At 39.6% G+C, this 21,235-nt stretch overlaps 1 protein-coding gene across 8 annotated transcripts in view; it reads left to right on the top strand.

Annotated features, from left to right (window-relative positions):
* The window catches only part of LOC140463874 (protein shisa-6-like), a 519,561-nt gene that overhangs the window by 51,465 nt on the left and 446,861 nt on the right, over positions 1-21,235 (top strand). For all 8 annotated transcript variants that reach the window (XM_072558312.1, XM_072558311.1, XM_072558309.1 and 5 more), the window contains one exon: positions 2,889-3,046. In XM_072558312.1, the coding sequence (XP_072414413.1) occupies positions 2,889-3,046 (158 nt within the window). The remainder of the gene's footprint in view (positions 1-2,888; positions 3,047-21,235) is intronic.

Here is a 21,235-nt window from a genome sequence, read left to right as displayed (position 1 = left end):
GATGAGAACCTAGAAGGAATTGCCTATCATTTGAAAAGGATGACAAAAAAAATGATCATTTTAAAAGAAGACATGAGAAAGTTTTCCCTCCTTTCACTTTAGATGAATACCAAATATGGAAAATGGAAGGGTCAGAGGCAAGAACAGGTACAAGCAGTTTGACAAATTAATCTGAGTAAAGGCAATAATGTAATAGGGATGAATGTAACAATCTAGAAGAGACAATTTTTCTTCAAGATTGCCCTATAAAAGAAGAAAAATGTGGTGAATATATTGGAGCAATCTTCAGATGGGAATTTCCTGAGGACATACTCCATGTTGATCAGATCTTGTGTGCCCACCTTGTCAATAAATCAAAAAGCAAGGGGAAGTACAGAAAGCTGTCAATGATGAGGAATAATACTAATCTGGGAATATGATCTTGTTAAATTATACAAGTCAAAGACTTGTGTGACTGAACCTGAAGTTTGTCGCTGAGAATGGGAAACCTGTGTCTGAAAACAAGCCCAGGAGGTATAACCAGAACTAGGAGGGAATGAAGAAAAAAAGCTGTTACTGTCAGAATCGAGAAATGCACCAATGCCCTTTGATAGGAAAAGATGGAAGAGATAAAAGGTATAGCAACTTAGAATTATTATCTACTCTCACGTAATTGAGGTGGAATGAGCTGTGTTCTTTCTACACAGTTAGAATGGAAAAAACACAGTCCAGAAAACATGCACCTGGCAGGTTGCAATCAGACAAATGACAATGGAATGCCCTGCAAGGGAAAAGGTGAATTGCAAAACGACAAGTCAATATACAAGCTGAGATCGACTCATTTACTAGAAAGGTAAAACAGTTCAGCCAGAGAGCAAAGGCACAACTACTGTTGAAGAATATTACATCAATAATATATTAGGTAGGTTAAAATGAATGAGTCTAGAAGGAGAGTGTGATTGGGTCTGAAACAAGTTGTAAATTGGGTAAGAAATTTAACCCTCATTTATCCAACAAAATCTGCTGGAACTAGGTAGCGAAGATCTAACACAAGAAAGAGCAGCAGCAGAGTGCGGTGTAGAACACTTTGTTCAAATTTCTCAATAAAATCAAAGTTGTGTGGAACTTTTTTTAAAAAATCACAGACAATAAATGGTTACTGAGAACCTTCTCAGCTTTTATCTCACCATATAAAAGTCAATTTTTGTATTAGTTGACAGGACACAAAGTCCTCAGATGTTACTTATTGTAAAGTCTTTCGAACCAAAAACTTAGAGATATAAGCTTTCAGAACCATTAAAATTGTCCTGTCCAAATTTGAGGTATCCCCTTCTGACAAACTGCTGGAATAAAAAGCAAACATTCTGTGAGTTGAAATATTGTAGTTTCTTTCAATTCAGTAGAAAGTCTTAAGCACAACTGAAAATTCAGAATCCATATATGTAGTCATCAGAGGACTTAAAACAATAGTGATGTAAAGAAAGAATTACTTTATTGAACATAAAAGCCAAGCAAAGAGGAATGATGGTAAGCAGACAGACAAACCAGATGAAAAGTATCTCAAAGTGGAAAATTGGTACATGAGGTGATAATGAAGGCAAAGGTGTGTAGAAACGGACATTTCTTGTGAGACAAAGTAGTGTTTAACTGTGTCACAATGTGAGTAAACCAAAGAGCAAAGCAAATAAGTATGCAGTAAGCGACCCAACCAAATGAAATATCTGGGGGCGAAATGAAGAAAGGAATAGTATGCAAATACATCAATGGAATATTAATCTCCTCTAATCTCTGTTAAGCATAGGCCATAAATGCTAATACATCACACAAGCTTTCAAATCTGTGAACTGAATAAATGTGTTGAGAAGAGCAATTGTCTGCATACGGTTATACAGAATTGTGAGCCCCATGCTCAAAAGTATATTCATTTTTTCACTATACTGTATTCTTCTCCCTGTTTCTGTTTCTCATAAGCCCTGGAATATTACTTCTTCAGACTGAGATCCCGCTGCCTCATACCAACATCTGTTAACTTGCCATCACTCCACACACATTCCCCCCCTCCCCCCACCACCATGACTTGAAATTGTCAACTTTTTAAAAGTTGGAAAACTGGTAAAGAGTGGTTTCTTATTGATGCAAAAAAATTTGTTCTGTCACAAAATCCTCTGAAGTGGTATCAACCTTTGCCTGTTCTGAAGTTCAGGATGGTTAAAGAGGTTAAAAGCAACTAGGCCCGCTCTAAGAAATGATTTGGAGGAGCCAGTGTTGGACTGGGGTGGACAAAGTTAAAAATCACACAACACCAGGTTATAGTCCAACAGGTTTATTTGGAACCACTAGCTCCTTCATCAGGTGGTTGTGACAACCATCTGAAGAAGAAGCATTGCTTTGAAAGCTACTGCTTCCAAATAAACCTGTTGGACTATACCCTGGTGTTGTGGGCTTTAAGAAACACCTTATTTTGGGGGACCTTTGTTAATCTGCATGCCATACACAAACATTCATCACGGGTTGAAGTGTGCATTATATAATTGATATTATGCTCTGTCTACAATACATAGTGTATCGTTGTATTTGTAATTGCATAGATACAAAATTAACATTTAAAAAGCCACATCCTCAAGTTAATCATTATTTATTACCGTTACTGCATTAGAGTTTGCAAATATTATCCAGATACTTGTTACATTTCATTTTCAATGAATTATACCCAATGATGCAGTAATATGGTATTTTCGATTGTCTATATAAATCATACAAATGGTGTTTCACAACAGTAATACCAACTTTTAACCAAATAGCAATCCCAACAATTCTGACAAAACCTGTAACTGTACAACATGAGTAGCGAGTCATATAAAAAGACACTGTGCCATCTTTCAAACATTACTTTCTGTTCAATTTCACAGGGCCTTGGCAGACATCTTACGAAGCCAGGGACCGATTCCAGTGCCACACTATGAGCGAGAGAACATGACTGCAATAGATGGATCACCCAAGGAAAACTCTCCTGTTAGAACCTCCAAAAACCATTTTACACCCGTGCGAACATCCAAAGGCAATCACGGTGAGCAAAACTTCATCCCCAAACTGAGATTTTAATGTGTGTTTTGTGATTTCTGTCATTCTGTTGACTTAACAAATTTTGGTGAAAACATTTGCTACAGTTAGATAGCAGTGAATATAAAGTTGCAATTGAAGGCTGAGACAGACAGCTTTTTAATCAGTTAGGGAATCAAGGAAAAAGGCAAGAAAGTGGAGTTGAGGATTATCGTACTAGCCATGATCTTATTGAATGGCAAAGCAGACTTGGTGGGCTGAATAGTCTATTTCTGCTCCTATATCTTATGACCTTATAGATCATATGGCTTCTAATAAACTAGCCATGGACTTGGAGCAAGATCAGTGAAGGTCTAAATCTAAATGCACTAAAACTGGGACAAATACACACATTTGAGTTTGCGATTGTGATTATTACAGATTAGGAAAGGATATTTTTTCAGTATATCATTAATTAGGCTGAAATGCTATCACCAGAGACTGTTAACTGTGGCAGTTTGAAGTTATATTGTAAGAGGTTCCTTATAGAAACCGCATTGAGGTCAAGAGCAAAGGAGTACTACACAAGTGCAATTAAATGCAGTTGCTAGTCCCCAGTGGCTAACTTTTCCCACTTGGCAAGGAGAATATTCATTTGATTAATCACAACAAAATGATTGAAACATAAAATTCTTAAATTTCATGGGGATCTCGGGAAATACTTGGATACTTTCAAAGAAGGACCGTTGCAGTCAGTGTAAGTAAATGAGTCTCAGTATGCCTGTATGAGCCTCGGTATCCCAGTTGGAAATTATCTTTGGGGGTGATGATGGTGTAGTGGTTCCATTGCTGAACTATTAACTGAAGACCCAGGTAACATCCTGATATTAAAAAAAACAGAAAGTGCTAGAGAAACTCAGCAGGTTTAGCAGCATCTGTGAAGAGAGAAACAGAACTAACATTTTGAGTCCATCAAAGGTAGTATTTATGTTGATCACTGGGTCTGTGTGGGGGCAGAGAATGAGTGAGATAGATGAGTGGAGATAAAGAGAGAAAAGAGAAAGGGAAGGAAACAATGGGATTGTTAACAGTGAACAGAGAGACGTAGATGCTGAATGGGTGCTAACAGAAAGTGTGAATAATTGAAAATGTATTCGGAGCAACACATACAAAATAGGACCTGGGAGTGTGGGGGTGAGTAATAAAGATGGAGGGAGATGTTCACGTTCTGAAATTGTTAAAGTCGATGATATGTCCTGAGGGCTGTAAGGTACCTTGGCAGAAGAGGAGATGTTGTTCTTCCAGCTTGCATTGAGTTTCACTGGAGCACTGCAGCAGGCCTGAGACAGAGATGTTAGCCAGGAACACAACGGTGTGTTGAAGTGGCAGGCAACTAGATGTTCAAGGTTATTTTTATGAATAGAGTGAAGTGTTCCGTAAACCTCCATACTCACAGAATCATTACTGACAGGCAATGTCCCAAACAGTAGCATCACCATATGCCCTGTCCCACTGGCAGGATTGAGCCAGTAACAATGGCTGCATTGCTGGGGAGGAGTTTTTCTTTTAGTTTTCACTCTTCAACTCAGAACCACATAGAATCCCATGGTATCAGATCAAACATGGGCTGGAATGGCAAGTAACGTTCATGCCATACAAATGCCAGGAAATGATCACTTCCAACAAAAAGGAGCTATCCATTGTCCTTTGTCATTCAATAACATTTCCTAGCGAGTTTTGAGAAGATTTGTAGCTCAGGTTGAGGTTCTGAATGTAGGCTTGCTCGCTGAGCTGGGAGGTTCATTTCCAGATGTTTCATCATCCTACAAGGTAACATCCTCAGTGGGCCTCAGGCGAAGCAGTGTACATGATTCCTGCTTTCTATTTATATGATTGGGTTTCTTTGGATTGGTGATGTCATTTCCTGTAGTGATGTCCTTTCCTGTTCATTTTCTCAGGGGCTGGTAGATGGGGTCTAACTCGATGTGTTTGTTGATAGATTGTTGACCCCATCTACCAGCCCCTGAGACAAAGGACAGGAAATGACATCACCAACCCAAAGAAACCCAATCATATAAATAGAGAGCAGGAATCATGTACACTACTTCGCCTGAGGCCCACGGAAGATGTTACCTAGTAGGATGACGAAACGTCTGGAAATGAACCTCCCAGCTCAGCGAGCAAACCTACATCCAATAACATTTTCGTTATTAAATCTCCTACTATCAACATCTGGGGGCTTATTATTGATCAGAAACTGAACTGAACTAAGCATTGGAGTATTGTTGCTATAAGAACTGAACATATACTCTCAATATTGAGGAAATAACTCACCTCTTGACTCCCTACAACCTGTCACCATTTACAAGGTACAAGTTAGGAGTGTGCTGGAATACTCCCCACTTGCCTGGATGATACTCAGGAACAGTCAAGAGGTTTGACATCACCAAGGACAAAGCCACCCACTTGATTGGCACCACATCCACAAACATTCAGTCCCTCCACCACCAAGCACAGCAGTAATGATGTGTACGATCAACAAGATGCACTGTAGAAATCTTTAAACAGCATCATCCAAGCACACAACTACAAACATCTATAAAGACAAAGGATGCAGTGTATGGATACACCAACACTAACAAGTTCCCTCCAAACCATTGACCATCCTGACCTGGAAAGATATCAGCCATTCCTTCACAGTCACTCAGTCAAAATCCTGGAACTCCCTCCCTAAAGGTATTTGGGATGTACCAACAGCACATGGACTGCAGTGAATCAAAAAGAAGCTTGCATCATCTTCTAGCCAATAAATGTTTCCCAGGTCAATAGCACCTAATCCCATAAATGAATTAAACAAAACTTCAGTCTCTTTGGGATTTGTTTCAGGAAGTGATTTCCACAAGACATGTCACTTTTTCATTGATTCATAACGAAGCTAGTGTTAGCATGTAAGTGACAGTTTAACTGCAAATTTATTGTTCTTTGGAATAGCTCAACAAAAATACTTGAGGCCAATTAAAGTTATGTATAAGGGATTCATAACAATTCTTAATCAGGATACTTCTTTTTTTTAATTTTTAATTAGGAGCAGTCTAGAATTGCAAAGCAATTTTAGTTTACAGCAAGCTATAGCCTCATATTAACAAAACACAGGACTATTAATAACTCATTTATTATTTCCAAACTGCTTCTACTTGACAATAGCTTTGAATTTGAAGGATCAATTATCTATCTCCTTGTCAACTTTTAATGGGTGGTCAAAACTTTCTTCCCCATTCATCCCCCACTCACATTCCAATTTGTCCAATTCCAATTTTAACAATTGTCTTCAGTTCCAGACCAGTAGTTCCAAAATCTATCCTCCGGGGAACATCAAACAGACAATACCTGGGAAGGGAAAACAATTGAATAAAATAACACTGTCCTTGTACATTGGGATCCAAGTTCAGATCCAATCTCGGCTCTCAGGATGAAAGCTTTTTCACTTTCTACTGCTTCTAATTTCTCAGAGTTAACCTAGTCTGTAGTGGTGATGATAATTGCACAAAACCATCCATTATTTAGCACTAACTTATCTCCAAATTGACAGTTTTGATTCAACAGTAAGCAGGATGGCTGGAGTGGAGAATCCAATGTGACACACCATCTGGCATAGTACTGTTTTGAAAATAGGGTTAAGGTGCATTCATTAGTACAATGAGATGAGGATCTATTGTGTTAGTAGATGCTATACATAACCCCATTTAATGAAGTTTATAATTCGAGATTTTAATGTATGGTGGGGTATCCTTCCTACCACAGGAAAATGCAAAGATGATACCGACTGCCATTTAATTAGCTGGAGGTAGGACAGCCACCCCTGACTCAGAATGAAATTCCATCCTTGTGCAATGCCTGCCAATTTGATTGGCCAATGCCTTTCACAGCTCAGTAGTGCCATAAGTTGCACTGGAACGGCTGGGAATGGAAGCATTTCAAGAAGTCTAAGCCTCTGGAGTCCAGGACAAGCAAATTGTCAGGGTCTCAGGCTTGGAGGCACAACCAGGTTTGGCCAGGAATTGACAGTATTGGTGGAGTGGTCAAGGGTGAGGAAGCAATCCCAAAGGGATGCATCTTGTGGGGGTGCGCTCAACTTCGAAATGGTGCCATTGATGGAGACTGTCCACTTCCTGCCTGATGCCCGGGAAGGGTAGCTTTCTGGATTTACTCGCTGCCTTGATCACATGCTGAAAACTGTGACTGGGTGGGGAAATGGCGTTTCGACTGTCATTAATTGGCCACTTTTGGGCCTTAGCGGTGGAACAAGTCTTGCTGTTCCCACAGCAAGTTGCAGCATGCCTGGAGTGTGTGTTGTGACTCTTCTGGTGTGATCAATGATTAGGCAAGCATGTATCTTGAAGAGATTAATTAATGTCATCCATGTAAAGTCATGTCGCATGATATTTTTTGTACAAAATTATCAGCTCTACTTGAATAGCTATTGCTGTACTTTGTAATCCAACAAGATAATCAGTTCATCCCAGATTAAAGCAATGCCTGTGATAAATTTGTAACATGTTTAGTTGCTCTATAAAATAAATCTTCTGATACATGCCCTCAGTAAAAACACAGTCTGTGTTTGGGAGTCAACATAATCGTAAGATCCAAAGATCGCATTGTAATAATAGCTTATGCCCAGCACTGGAGTTTTTTTAAAAAACAAAACAAGATTGCTCATTCTAATGTGTCAAATAAACACTCTTAGTTTACTCTCAAGAAGACCACCATCATCATGGTGGCTCCATTATCCAACTCTAAAGGTTTGAGTATCTTCTATTTGATTAGAGTGTGATCAATTAACTTCTCAATTAATGTGTCACAGTGGAAGAGACCACTAGTTAAAAAATACAAGCACTGCCTGTATCGATCCAGACCTGATGGGAGAAAAATGGCAGGCTTTTATTAACATTTCAACCTAACTCTACCGCAATAATAGGTCCCATCATAGCATGAATGAGACTTCCAAGAGTGTTCTCAGAGGCTCTGCTCTGTTGAATCATCACTTGATTTTATCAAATTGATTTTCAGGAAGGTGCATTAATTGTGAAGAACATGCATACAATCCACATCCATTTTATCTGCTACACTGGATATAGTTGTAAGAGTCTTTCTCCTAGCACAAAGCATTTCAATCAGTGATAACTGATAAAGTGTGGCACTAGAAAAAGCGCAGCAGATCGGGCAGGATCTGAGGAGCAAGAGAGTTGACAGTCTGAAGAAGGGTTATGCCTGAAACGTTGATTTTCTTGCACCTCAGATGCTGCCTGACCTGCTGCACTTTTATCAGTGTCATGCTTTATCAACTCTGACTCTCCAGCATCTGAAGTCCTCACTTTCTCCGAACTCGTGAAAGCTCAAATAGTTCTGAAAACATCGCATAATACTTGATACACAATGGAAATTAATTAAAGTCCTAAAATAGATTGGCAGGCTACAGACCTCATACCTGAATTCCAGTTTTTCAAACAAAGGAGAAAACTTAATTCAGAAAGCTGTCATAATCATTGCTCTAGGAACTTACTTTTGAGAAGAGTTAATTCTTTAGGTTTCTTCAACAATGACCAGAAAAACGATGGGAAAAACAAATAAACTCAAGATCAGTTCAAGTTTAAGATGCACTTCAGAATTCACAGACATTAGTTTATGCCTACAGGTATAATTATTTATTAGTTTGTATGCAGATATTGCCACAAAAGTGCAGAGAGTGATTTCAGTGAAGAAAAACTGACTGTAAGACTTATAGAATTGGTAGTGGCATCAACATCAACCAAAATCATTCTAAAAAAGATTTAGTGCATTATTAGCATATCATGTAGCTTTGTCTATTTGAAAATGGAGGTAAAAGTTTAGATCAGCAAATTGTCTTATCTGTTGACTCCACAATAATAATAGCAATGGTGAACAAAGTCCATGAAACACCCAAATCATGCATAAAGTGTGGCATCTCCCATTTAATGACACAGTGTTCAACGTCCTACCACAGGCAAGCTATGTACCATAAAGGGGCATTGGACAAAGACATGCAGATAATCCAATCATCAGGAAAAACCCATAATGCAGCATAAAGCTCAACAAAATGTGGAAGCTTTGGAGAGGGTGCAGAGAAGATTTACCAGGATGTTGCCTGGAATGGAGAGTAGGTCGTACGAGGATAGGTTGAGAGTTCTCGGCCTTTTCTCGTTGGAACGGCGAAGGATGAGGGGTGACTTGATAGAGGTTTATAAGATGATCAGAGGAATAGATAGAGTAGACAGTCAGAAACTTTTCCCCGGGTACAACAGAGTGTTACAAGGGGACATAAATTTAAGGTGAAGGGTGGAAGGTATAGGGGAGATGTCAGGGGTGGGTTCTTTACCCAGAGAGTGGTGGGGGCATGGAATGCGCTGCCCGTGGGAGTGGTAGAGTCAGAATCATTGGCGACCTTTAAGCGGCATTTGGATAGGTACATGGATGGGTGCTTAATCTAGGATAGAAGTTCGGCACAACATCGTGGGCCGAAGGGCCTGTTCTGTGCTGTATTGTTCTATGTTCTATGTTCTAAAACATAAAAACGGTTCAACCAACATCCGACACAGAGAATGTTCACAAGATAAGAACCTTGAAATAAAAGATTGTTACTGAAGTTCAGGAACTGCCTATAACAAAGCAGCTAGTTCCAAAGCCGAATCAAATTTTACATTCTGGTCAGTTTTACACAGTTTACTGACAACATTAGAAAAGCTGAAAAGTTCACAACGATCATGATAATGTATCCCAGGAAAGTGGTTAGCATGAATTAATTGAAAGCCAAAATCGGCTGATACAAAACATAATGTTATCCCATTACACACCCTGGATTACGTGTACACAGGCAAATGTACAATGTGTGAAGCCTACCCACAATAAGCTCGCTTCTTCTGGATGCTAGAAATCTGAAACACAAACAGAAATTGCTGGAAAATCTCAGCAGGTCTGGCAGCATCTGAAAGCAAAGTCAACTCTACTTTCTCTCCATAGATGCTGCCAGAGCTGCTGAGATTCTCCAGCAATTTCAGTTTGTGTTTCACTTCCTACAATAGATTGGAGACTGTGCGTATTGGCATTATTAATATCAGTGTCAATATGGTTGTTCTGAATGGACATGAGGAACCTTGTTCATTGTTGAAATAAGTCATCCAACCATTTTTGCTTTGCTAATGTTCACAATCATCGTGACCTTCCCATAACACAACATCACATACCTCACCAGTTTGCACCCTGATACCCCACCCTACTCAATCGGCACTCTACTTGCCTGACAGTTTACTCTCTATTCCTTTAGCACCTCATTTGCCTGGTGTCTTATCCTATCCATTGCACCATACCCTTTCTGCAGTTGGCACTCGACTTACCTGGCAAGCAACTCATCTGGATTCCTACCCCCTAACATTATACACTCTTGCCTTCTGGCATTCCACTTACCTGGAACCCTGGTGCCTTACTCCTTGTTCATCTGGCATCCTGCCTCTAGAACCCTGCCCCTTCCCTTACTGACCACCTTCTTAAGTGGCAACCTGTCTGGCAGCGGCTGTCCAAGTGGTTGTGAGGACTTTGACATTTCAGAATACAGCAGCTGATAACTATGAAAATGGGATGTGGTTTGCCGACCCCTGTCAGTTCCGCGTGGCACATAAGACCAGTCAGAATGGAAGTATGGCACACCATTTCTGAGGGATGGCTGCAAAGATTCTCTTAGAAATGCAGGCTCTCTTTTGTAAATAAAAAGGGTCACTTCTTGGAGAAATCCAGCCACGAGTGTATAAATACAGGCTTGAATATGATATTCAAGGGAGAAAACTACTCTTTGAACGAAAAAGAGGGATAGCGTGCTCTTGCAGGCATCTATGATCAGACAAAGATGTGCCTTTTAAGAAAGTTGCATGATGTTTTTAGAATAACACTGCTCCCCCAGTTAAATTGCAGCAGAACCACCATTAGGATCAGAGAGGAACATGTCTTCATTTTGCAGTTGGGAAAGTGGGTGAGGTGGATTCTAATGCCTAGAAAAATTCACCATATGACTTTGCATTAGTGCCTCAACTGTTCTTAATGATGTTTGCATCTTATCCCTCTATACTTTTACTGAACAAAAAAAACTATTGATCTCAGCCTTGAAAAATTCAATTGACCCAGTAACCACAGCCTTTAGAGAACATTTCTATTCATCTTTCTGTAAAAATGTGCTTTCTACTTTATTTCTGAATGGCTTTGTTCTAATTTTAAGATCCTTTGTTCTGCACTTCCCCATCAGAGAAAATAATTTCTCTCTACCATATCAAATGCTTTTATAATTTTAAGACCTCAATTAAAATGCCTTTCAACCTTCTTACCACAAGACAATATAATTGCTCACAAGTTAACCTTTTAAATGCTGGCATCTTTCCAGTGGACCTCCTCCCAGACCTATATATTCTTCTTAATGCACAGCATCTTAAATCAAATGCAGGACTGATGAATAAATTTAAGCCTCCTTTCAATTCCAGACACAGAAATAAAGCTTTTTTGCACTTGGATATCCAAATCTCTTTTCATCTTCATAGCTCCTGGTCTCTCACCATGAAGAAAGTATTCTACTCTTCCTCAAATACATAATGAATAGCACCACTCTTTATTACAATGAATTCCATCAGATATAGGGAAACATACAAGTTAACTGACTACAAACCTTATCCCCATCTACCCAATTTACCAGGCTTGATAGCTTAGGTGCCTTCAGAACACTTGGATGTACAGCTGACTATTTCTCTTGGACTTGTTAAGCCTCATTAGAATAGAGGGCTGGAAATCAAGCCCTATTTATTTAGCCCTATTTATTTAGTGAAAGATTTTTAAAACCTGCCGAATTCCCCAATTTACTAGCCTTTCAGACCTAGGTTGAAAGAAAATATGAGCCAGGTTTCTGTACTTAACACAAATGACAATTTATTACAAAAAAAAGATGAGCCACAGATAAATTGTCATCAATGACTTATAGAATCATAGAGATGTACAGCATGGAAACAAACCCTTTGATCCAACTTGTCCATGCTGATCAGACATCCAAACCTAATCTAGTCCTTTTTGCCAGCAACCGGCCCAAATCCCTCCAAACCCTTCCTATTCGTATACCCATCCAGATGCCCGTTAAATGCTGTAATTGTACCAGCCTCCAGTACTCCCTCTGGCAGCTCATTCCATACATGCACCACTCTCTGTGAAAAAGTTGCCCCTTAGGTCCTTTTAAAATTCTCCTTTCTCACTTTAATCCTATGCACTCTAGTTCTGGACTCCCTGACCTCAGAGAAATGACCTTGTTAATTTACTCTATCCAAGCTCCTCATGATTATATAAACCTTTATAAGGTCACCCCTCAGCCTCCAAATCTCCAGGGAAAACAACTCCAGCTTATTCAGCCTCTCCCAATAGCTCAAATCCTCCAACCCTGGCAACATCCTTGTAAATCATTTCTGAGCCCTTGCAAGTTTCACAACTTACTTCTGATAGGAGGGAGACCAGAACTGTACATTATATACAAAAAGTGGCCTAACCAATGTCCTGTAAAGCTGCAACATGACCTCCCAACTCATATAAGAATATATTCTCTACAGTGTGGACACAGGCCCTTTGGCCCAACAAGTCCACATCAACCATCCAAAGAGTAACCCAGCCAGACCCATTTCCCATAGTTAGCCCCTGACAATTGCACCTAACACTATGGGCAATTCAGCATGGCCAATTCACCTGACCAGCACATTTTTTGGATTGTGGGAGGAAACCAGAGCAGCTGGAGGAAACCCACACAGACACAGGGAGAACGTGCAAACTCCATACAGTCGCCCAAGGCTGGAATTGAACCAGGGTCCCTGGCTCTGTGAGGCAGCAGTGCTAACCACAGAGCCACTGTGCCACCACAATCCTGGGGTCAAGGATACAATTCTCCTCTGCACCACCCATCTGCCAGCCCCAGCCTATTCAGCCTCTCCCTATAGCTCAGATCCTCCAACCTCGGCAATATCCTTGTAAACCTTTTCTAAATCCTTTCAAGTTTCAAAACATCCTTCCAATAGGAAGCAGACTGAAACTGCATGCTATATTCCAAAAGTGGCCAAACCAATGTCCTGTACAGCTGCAACATGACTTCTCAATTCCAATACTCAATGCTCTGTTCAATAAAGAAAAGCATACCAAATGCCTTCCTCACTATCCTATCTACCTGCGGCTCTACTTTCAATGAATTATGAACCTGCACTCTAAGGTCTCTTTGTTCAGCAACACTCTGCAGGACCTTACCATTAAGTGCATAGGTCCTGCTCTGGTTTGCCTTTCCAAAATGCAGCACCTCACATTTATCTAAATTAAATCCCATCTACCGCACCTCAGCCCATTGGTCCGTCTGATCACAATCCCATTGCACTCTGAGGTAACCTTCTTTGCTGTCCACGACACCTCCAATTTTGGTGTCATCAGCAAACTTACTAATATACTCCCATGTTCTATTGGGTAACAGTCTAATCCCATGACAATGTTTCCCCAACTCACACACGTTCATTCAAACAAAAATAGTGCATTATAGATAGAGAAAAAGACTGGAAAGCCAAGGTTTCCTGAAGCAGAGTTTGCTGAGGTTCTCCTTTGCTGATCAGAATGCTGCATTTCAGTCTTTCTTCTCCAGATACTTCCACTTGTTTGCTGAAGACACAGAGTGGTTGGCTGACACTTATAAAAATGTTTTAAAAGACTTGCCTTACAGCGAATGGAAAGGGGAAGCAAACCAGCTATCTTCAGGCTGTTGGTGCTTTTAACTGCAGAGCAAAAATAAACTTTTCTTCTGGAGATCTGATGGCTTCTGCCCACATGCTCACGGCCAACCCGCAAGCTGTTCAGCTACCTAGGAGCCAATCATCTAATTGTTGGCAGCAGGAAATCTTTATCTGGGTTGTGAACTAGTAACCAATCAACAATTACTGTTGGCCAAAGCTCCAATCATACATAGCCTCTGCCCCTCCCCCAGATCCAGCTCACCTGTAACCAGATTTTCACTACTGCTTGAAAAAGCAGCTACATAAGCAACACATACAATGAGTGTCAGGTCACTTGCTTGTAAAAAGTGCTACAATCCCTGTTTTCCTCAAAAAAAGAAACATTTTCCCATTTCAATCCACAATAAAAAAAGTAGTAAAATAGTCTTTACACAATCATGACAAATGCAAGATTGCCAAACTTGAAATGATCACAATAGTTTGCACTATAGGAGAAAAGAATGCTAATTAGCCACCAAGTTGACTTCAACTGGCTGTGGTGTTTCCATGATGAAAGCAATGAGGAAATCTTGGCTCATGCTTTTTGCAAACAGGATATACCTGGGTAATTTTCCACCTCGGTGACTAAAAGCCAGTGGTGTAGTTATACTGGGATAACTTGGCTGGGAGTACGGCTAGTTCTGGGCCATAAAGCTTTCAGTTCTATTGCCTGAGGAGGAATTTGCCTGAAGAGGAATTTGCAGGGCTGACAGGGCTCAATTGCCATTGTCATTTCCAGTGCCCAGGTCGATGGACTTTGGACTTGGTAGCAGTTTGATACAAGTGAGTAGCTTGCTTGGCAACTTCATGAGAACAATTGAGAGTCAACCACATGGGTCTGGAGTCCTATGTAGGCCAGATCAGGTAAGGACAGCAGATTCCCTTCCCTAAAAGGACATTAGTGAACCAGAGTTTTGTTTAAAATAACAATTGGCATTGGTTACATGGTTGCTATTAAACTAGATTTGAGATTTAATTCAATTAAATTTTATTCAAATTCCACCATTTGTCATAGTGGGATTTGAACTCACATCCCTAGAACATTAGCCTGGAGATCTGGATTACTAGCACAGTGACAGTACCACTACATTATTACTTCCTCTTTATTCCTACTTTCCAACCAATTATCTTCCATTCAATTGCTTTTGCTAATACCCTCTTCTGTGGAACATGATTGAGGGCCTATGGAAGTCAGTAGAGAACCTCTTTCTTAACCCTCAGCTATCTACCATGTGAGTGACTTCCTCAAAAAGTTCAACTAGTTTAGTTAGAATTGTTTCACAATTCTATGTGGCCTTTGATCAACTTTTACTTGTCCTAAGTACTCAGTCATCCTGCCCTGATAATAGATTCCAGTAACTTCCATATGATTTAGATCTCCGGAACTTACTAAGGAGAATTCTATGACCCATTTTTTCGTTCCAGTCTTTCTATATTAGAGAAATGGGTCATAGAATTTTTATTTTAAGTTCTAGAGATCTACAACTCATCAAAATGGTATAAGGGATTTAATATAACCAAAAAGGCAGGTTTTTTTAGTGCCGTGTGCTACTAATTCATATTTTTAGACGTTTGTAATAGAATTTAAAACATACTTCACATTTGGTGTCAAATAAAGATAAACTGGTCACTGATATCAAGAAGTCAATTACAAGTATAAATCTTGTGGAAATTGACTTTTTCAAAATAGACTAGTGAATAAAAAAAATATAATTTTTGTAAACCAAAAGTGGGACATTTTCTCCCTATGGGTTGTCAAAAACAGGGACGTGGTGTCGTGAACACAAGGCACTCCTTAAACCAATGGGATGTGCACATTCTTTCTTGCCTTTAAGTGCGAAATAGAAAATGGGTCAGGGAAATGTTTAGCCATATCTAGAAAGCACAGTGTCGACAATCTAACTATTCCAATTCTCACTTATGACTCTCTGCTTCTGAGGTGATTAAACTCAATAAGTTGTGCCCAAGAGTAACAGGGTGTGATGTGTGTGGGATTGTAAGTGTTAGGTCACAAATTTTTAAGACTGTGAAGAGAACAAGAGTCCATAATAAGTTAGTAAGTTACAGAAGATGAAACAAAACATTGTACAAGGCAATTAGGTCACATTTGCTTAACACTGTCCTGTCTGCAATGGGATGACACTAACCTTGTACTGTAAAATATTAATTTCTTCTGGATTTGGAGAGAAGTTAGAAGTTCACCCACCACACTTCCTTCATTCAAAGTCAAATAGCCAGATGATCAAGGGTAGAACCACTGGAGTCTAGTCCTCATACACTGATTAGCTTCTATTTAAGTCACGCTTTGTAATTTCTGAACTCCTTCAAGCATCCGTACATTCAATTTGCTGCAAAATATAGTAGGACAAATGAGTCTCCAGTGAATACTGATGGTGTCCCTGCCTCTGAGCCAGAAGATCTGGGTTCCAGTCCTTCTTGTGCCAGGGTTATTTCATAACATGCCTGAACAGGTTGATGTGAAACAATCTCAAAGTAATACCTACCCTGTGCTTCCAAGCAGTTCTTGTAATGCAGATAATCTACTCAGTAGCATGCCTGGTAATATGGTGCATCTATTTATTTGCTCCAATTCTGGCATGAGCCTACACCACTCACACTGCATGATGACTCTTAGCCATCAGGACAGACTTAATGCCTACAGAGATAACAGCTCATCAGTCTGGGAGGAACACAAAACATGCAAGCTTTCCCCCACCACCCCAGAGGAGAAAATGCTTACTGTGATATTTTATTTCTGCTATGGTACCCTCAGGTTGCTCAGAGTTTAGGGGTAAGGTATTTTCACCCAGCATTGGAAATCTGGTAGAATATAAAGAAGGGGCAGAGGTATGAAATCAAAAATAGTAGGTGCTGGAAGCGCAGCAGGTTTGGTATCATCTGTGGAGAGAGAAAGAGAGTTAACATTGAGTCCAATATTACTCTTCTTCTGAAGAATTTAAGATTCAAAATGTAACTCTGTTTCTCCTTCACAGATGCTGCCAAACCTGCTACATTTCTCCAACTTTTTTTATTTCAGATCTCCAGCATCTGCAGTAAATTGCTTTTATTTTAGAGTCAGAAAGGTGTTGGACCAAGACCTCATCCTTTTTGGATGACCTTTGCTTTTCGGGAAATGACATAAGAATCAAATAGAATCTCATCTCAATATCCTTAATTGCTTTCAAAGGGTTCACCATTGTTCTATTTTAGATTATTACTCAGTTGCTTACAGTGTTCTGTGAAGCAAGACATCTCTAAAAGTAAGTTTCAATCCCTACAGAGTGGAAGCTAGCCAGTTGAGCCAGCGAGGCTACAGTGACCCTCCGAAGAGCATCCCGTCCAAACCCATACCCCTTACCTATCACCATGCATTTCCCATGGCTAATTCATCTAACCTGCACATCCCTGGACACTATGGGCAATTTAGTATGGTCAACCTGGGAGGAAACCAGAGCACCCAGAGGACACCCACACACTCACAGGGAGAATGTGTAAACTTCACACAGACAGTCAACCAAGACTGGAATCAAACTCAAGTCCCTGGCACTGTGAGACAGCAGGGCTAACCATTGAGCCACCATGCCTCCCTTAAGGTTTAGGTTCAGAATGATCACTGTCTTGTAAACTACTCTAATTATCAAAGTAGGAGCTGACAACAGATACTGAGGCAGTAAATCAGTGTACTCTGTCAATGTTCGAAGGCTTTAATTGCTGTGAATAAATGTCTGTGAACAAGGACAAGAAGCATGCCTAAATATGGAATTCCATGCAGGGCAATCTTTTCAATGTTCTTGAGACTGGCCTTATTTTTAAAATCATTCAAATAATACTGCACCAACCCCACAGCTTTGCTGACAAGTGAATCCTGTGTTTTGACCTAGATGTCACCATGTTACATAGTTTCATTTGAAAAAATACACTTTTGACACTTCTCCCTGTGGTAATTCTCTCGAAGGTGATATTGAGATCAACTTGTATTCTAAAGCAGCTTTTATTTTGCTTGAAGTGAAGATCTAGTAAATGGAACAACTAATTCTTGAGTTTTTGTGTTCATAAATTTTAAAACATTTTAATGCAAATACGCAGGCTGAATTTTTTTAAATCCGGAATGTAAACACAAAACAAGAACAGAAATTGCTGTTAAGACTCAGTAGGTCTGGCAGCATCTGTGGGAACATCCCAAATATATTGGCCGACCTGCTGAATTTCACCAGCAATCCGCAGTTGTTTGTTTTATCTTAATGTAAACTCAAAAGAGAAGTTTTGGTGTCCAGTTGTGATGTGATATAATGTGGTGTCTGAGCTCTGGGAGTTCTTTTCTTATAAATAGACATGATATGTCTGCCCTCTTAATCTGATATAGATGAATTGATGGGCTTTTTACCTTCAGCAGGTTAATCACACCTGATGAGACAATGCTTAAGCTTAGTCCTGTAAAACAAGAACATGAGTCACGTGGTACTAAAAGCTTCAGGAAGTGTTTATTACAGTTCCTCATCTCTACTTTTATTACTGACAAAGGCATTGTCATGTCTAAGATAGGACTGAGAAATTCACTTCTAAACTGCAATCTCCATCCCTCAGCATGTCATGTTGCAAGTGACCACTGTAAGATGGGGTATGAGAACACTATACCATCAACCCACATGCTAGGATTTGGTGATGAGTCTGGATGTAGGGTGGCTCGCTGAGCTGGGAAGTTTGTTTTCAGATGTTTCGTAATCATATCAGGTAACATCTTCAGTGAGCCTCCGGATGAAGCAGTGGTAGTGTAGCCCACTTTCTATTTATATGTTTGGAGTTCCTTGGGTTGGTGATGTCATTTCCTGTGGTGACTTCATTTCCTGTTCTTTTTCTCAGGGGCTAGTAAATGGGATCCAAGTCAATGTGTTTGTTGATAGAGTTCCGGTTGGAATGCCATGCTTCTAGGAATTCTCATGTGTGTCTCTGTTTGGCTTGTCCTAGGGCAGATGAGTTGTCGCAGTTGAAGTGGTGTCCTTCCTCATCCGAATGTGAGGATACTAGTGAGAGTGGGTCGTGTCTTTTTGTGGCTAGTTGATGTTCATGCATCCTGGTGGACAAACAGGCAGAAAACTAGCACCAGGATACATGAACATCAACTAGCCACAAAAAGATATGACCCACTCTCACTAGAATCCTTACATGTGGAGGAGGAAGGACACCAGTTCAAATTGGACAACACATCCATCCTAGGAAAGCCAAACAAAGACAGGCATGAGAATTCCTAAAGGTATGGCATTTCAACTGAAATGCTATCAACAAACACATTGACTTGGAACCCATTTACCACCCCCTGAGAAAATGAACAGGAAATGGCATCACCATAGGAAATTATGTCACCAACCCAAGGAAACCAAAACATAGAAATAGAGAGCGGGCTACACCACCAGTGCTTCATCCAGACGCTCACTGAAGATGTTACCTAATATGATGATGAAACATCTGAAAATGAACCTTCCAGCTCAGTGAGCAAACATACATCCAGAACCTCAACCTGAGCTACAAAACTTCTCAAATCTTGCTAATTTGGTGATGATATTAACAGCATGTCTCTAAAACGTATATTGTGTGCTAGATGAGAGGCATAACACAAGTAGGAGAAATAAAAATGAAAATTTCATTTTGCATCTTTGCTTTGCAAAGCTCAAAGGCAATTAGAACCTATGTTATCTACAAGCTAGCGATTTTTTTACTAAAAAGGGTTAAGCATTCCTGCTTAATTATTTGTATTTTGCACTTGAAATCTGACTTAGTGAGTCGAAGCTCAACAGTGGTTTTGGTAATTTGCCAACAAACATATAAATAAGTAATAGAGCAGAGCAGCTTTCCTTTAAACAAGCCTGGACTGTAGAACAGAAGGTCAGGAATGGCAGGCCCCTGTTGTGAATTTGCTGTGAGGTGGGATTTGTGGGTTGCATGCAGACATCCAAAACCATTATTCCTCCCAATCAAAAGTTGATAACACACTGCCGTCACAACAACAATAAAAATCGAATCAGTAGTCGCACTGAATAATCATGACATAACCGCATCCAAAATAGAATCAGATTGGTGGGTCTCCACACATACACTGCTTTAAACTTGTATTGAGTTGGATTGGCTACCATCTTTCCTTAGACACGAGGAAGGAAGTACATCAAGTGAATGCTAGTTTCCAACATTAGATATTTTACTAATGACTTCAGGAACATAACAGTAAAATTTTTGAAATTCCCTAAGCCTCTCCATATCCTTCATTTTCTGGCCTCCTTTAAGAGTATCCTTAAAACTCACCTAAATGACAAAAAAAATTCAGTCATTGGTCTTTCTTTGGTTCAGTACCACATTTTATTTGCTAATGCTTAAATGAAGTGCTTTGGAACATTTTGCTACATTAACAATAGAATGTAGGTTATTGTTGATGAATGTGCAGGAATTAACAGAATTGCGTGTTCAATATTTTGCCTTTTGGGATAAATACATGAGTAAAACTAATTTTTTAAAATATCACTTTATTACATTTTTTACAAATATCCCAAAGTATTTCACATACAATGAACGATTTTGAAGCACAGTCTTTATTGCTATACACCAATAACAAACATATTGGACACTACTGAGCCCTGTACATTAAGGTGTTTCGATGATAATTGTGGACCAAATGATAGGAGGAAGCTAGGATATTTTTCTACTCTGACTAAGAAATGCAACAGCATTTGAATGGTCACCTAAACCATGGAAACACAAGAATAGCACCATATTTAATGTATACACCAAGGGATTTCACTTGTTAAAACTAACTCAGCCCTACATTGGAGTGCATCAGTCTACCTAAGTCTTGAGGCAAGTCTTGAATCCAAATTTATCTACTTAGCAGAGTTAATACACTTCTGATAAAACCTGCATGCGTAAACATAAATGTTGCCTTTTACTTGCTTAAGATTAAATCAGAAGCTAAAAAGAAATAACAGTTGAGACAACAAAATGCCTATTTCACAAAGCTGTTAGATTTATTGCATTGTACTGCAGACTGAAATGGAAGTGGTTCACAATTGAATGGAAATGTTGGACCATCCATGACTTTAGATTGTTCTGGTCACATGGAGCAACATTGTGACCTTTGAAGGCATTCACACTCAAAAATGGAGTGCAACCAACTAAAGATTTAAAATTTGGACTAATTGAAAAGCAATGTTAAGTGAGAAAAAAAAGAATGGAATTGTAATAATGCAACTCAATGACACAGCATGATGACCACAGTAGGGAGCTGCTTTACCAGCAATGTGATCAACAGATGTTTTCTCATGTAGATGTAAATCTGAGTTATTAATTAAACTGACTAGAACATTTTGAAAGTCAACTGAGCCCAGAATAAGTCACAA

The sequence above is a fragment of the Chiloscyllium punctatum genome, chromosome 39 (assembly GCF_047496795.1).
Source record: "Chiloscyllium punctatum isolate Juve2018m chromosome 39, sChiPun1.3, whole genome shotgun sequence".
NCBI classification, from domain to species: domain Eukaryota; kingdom Metazoa; phylum Chordata; class Chondrichthyes; order Orectolobiformes; family Hemiscylliidae; genus Chiloscyllium; species Chiloscyllium punctatum.
Note: the sequence above shows the minus strand (reverse complement) of the source record. Positions and strands in the feature narration are given on the sequence as shown.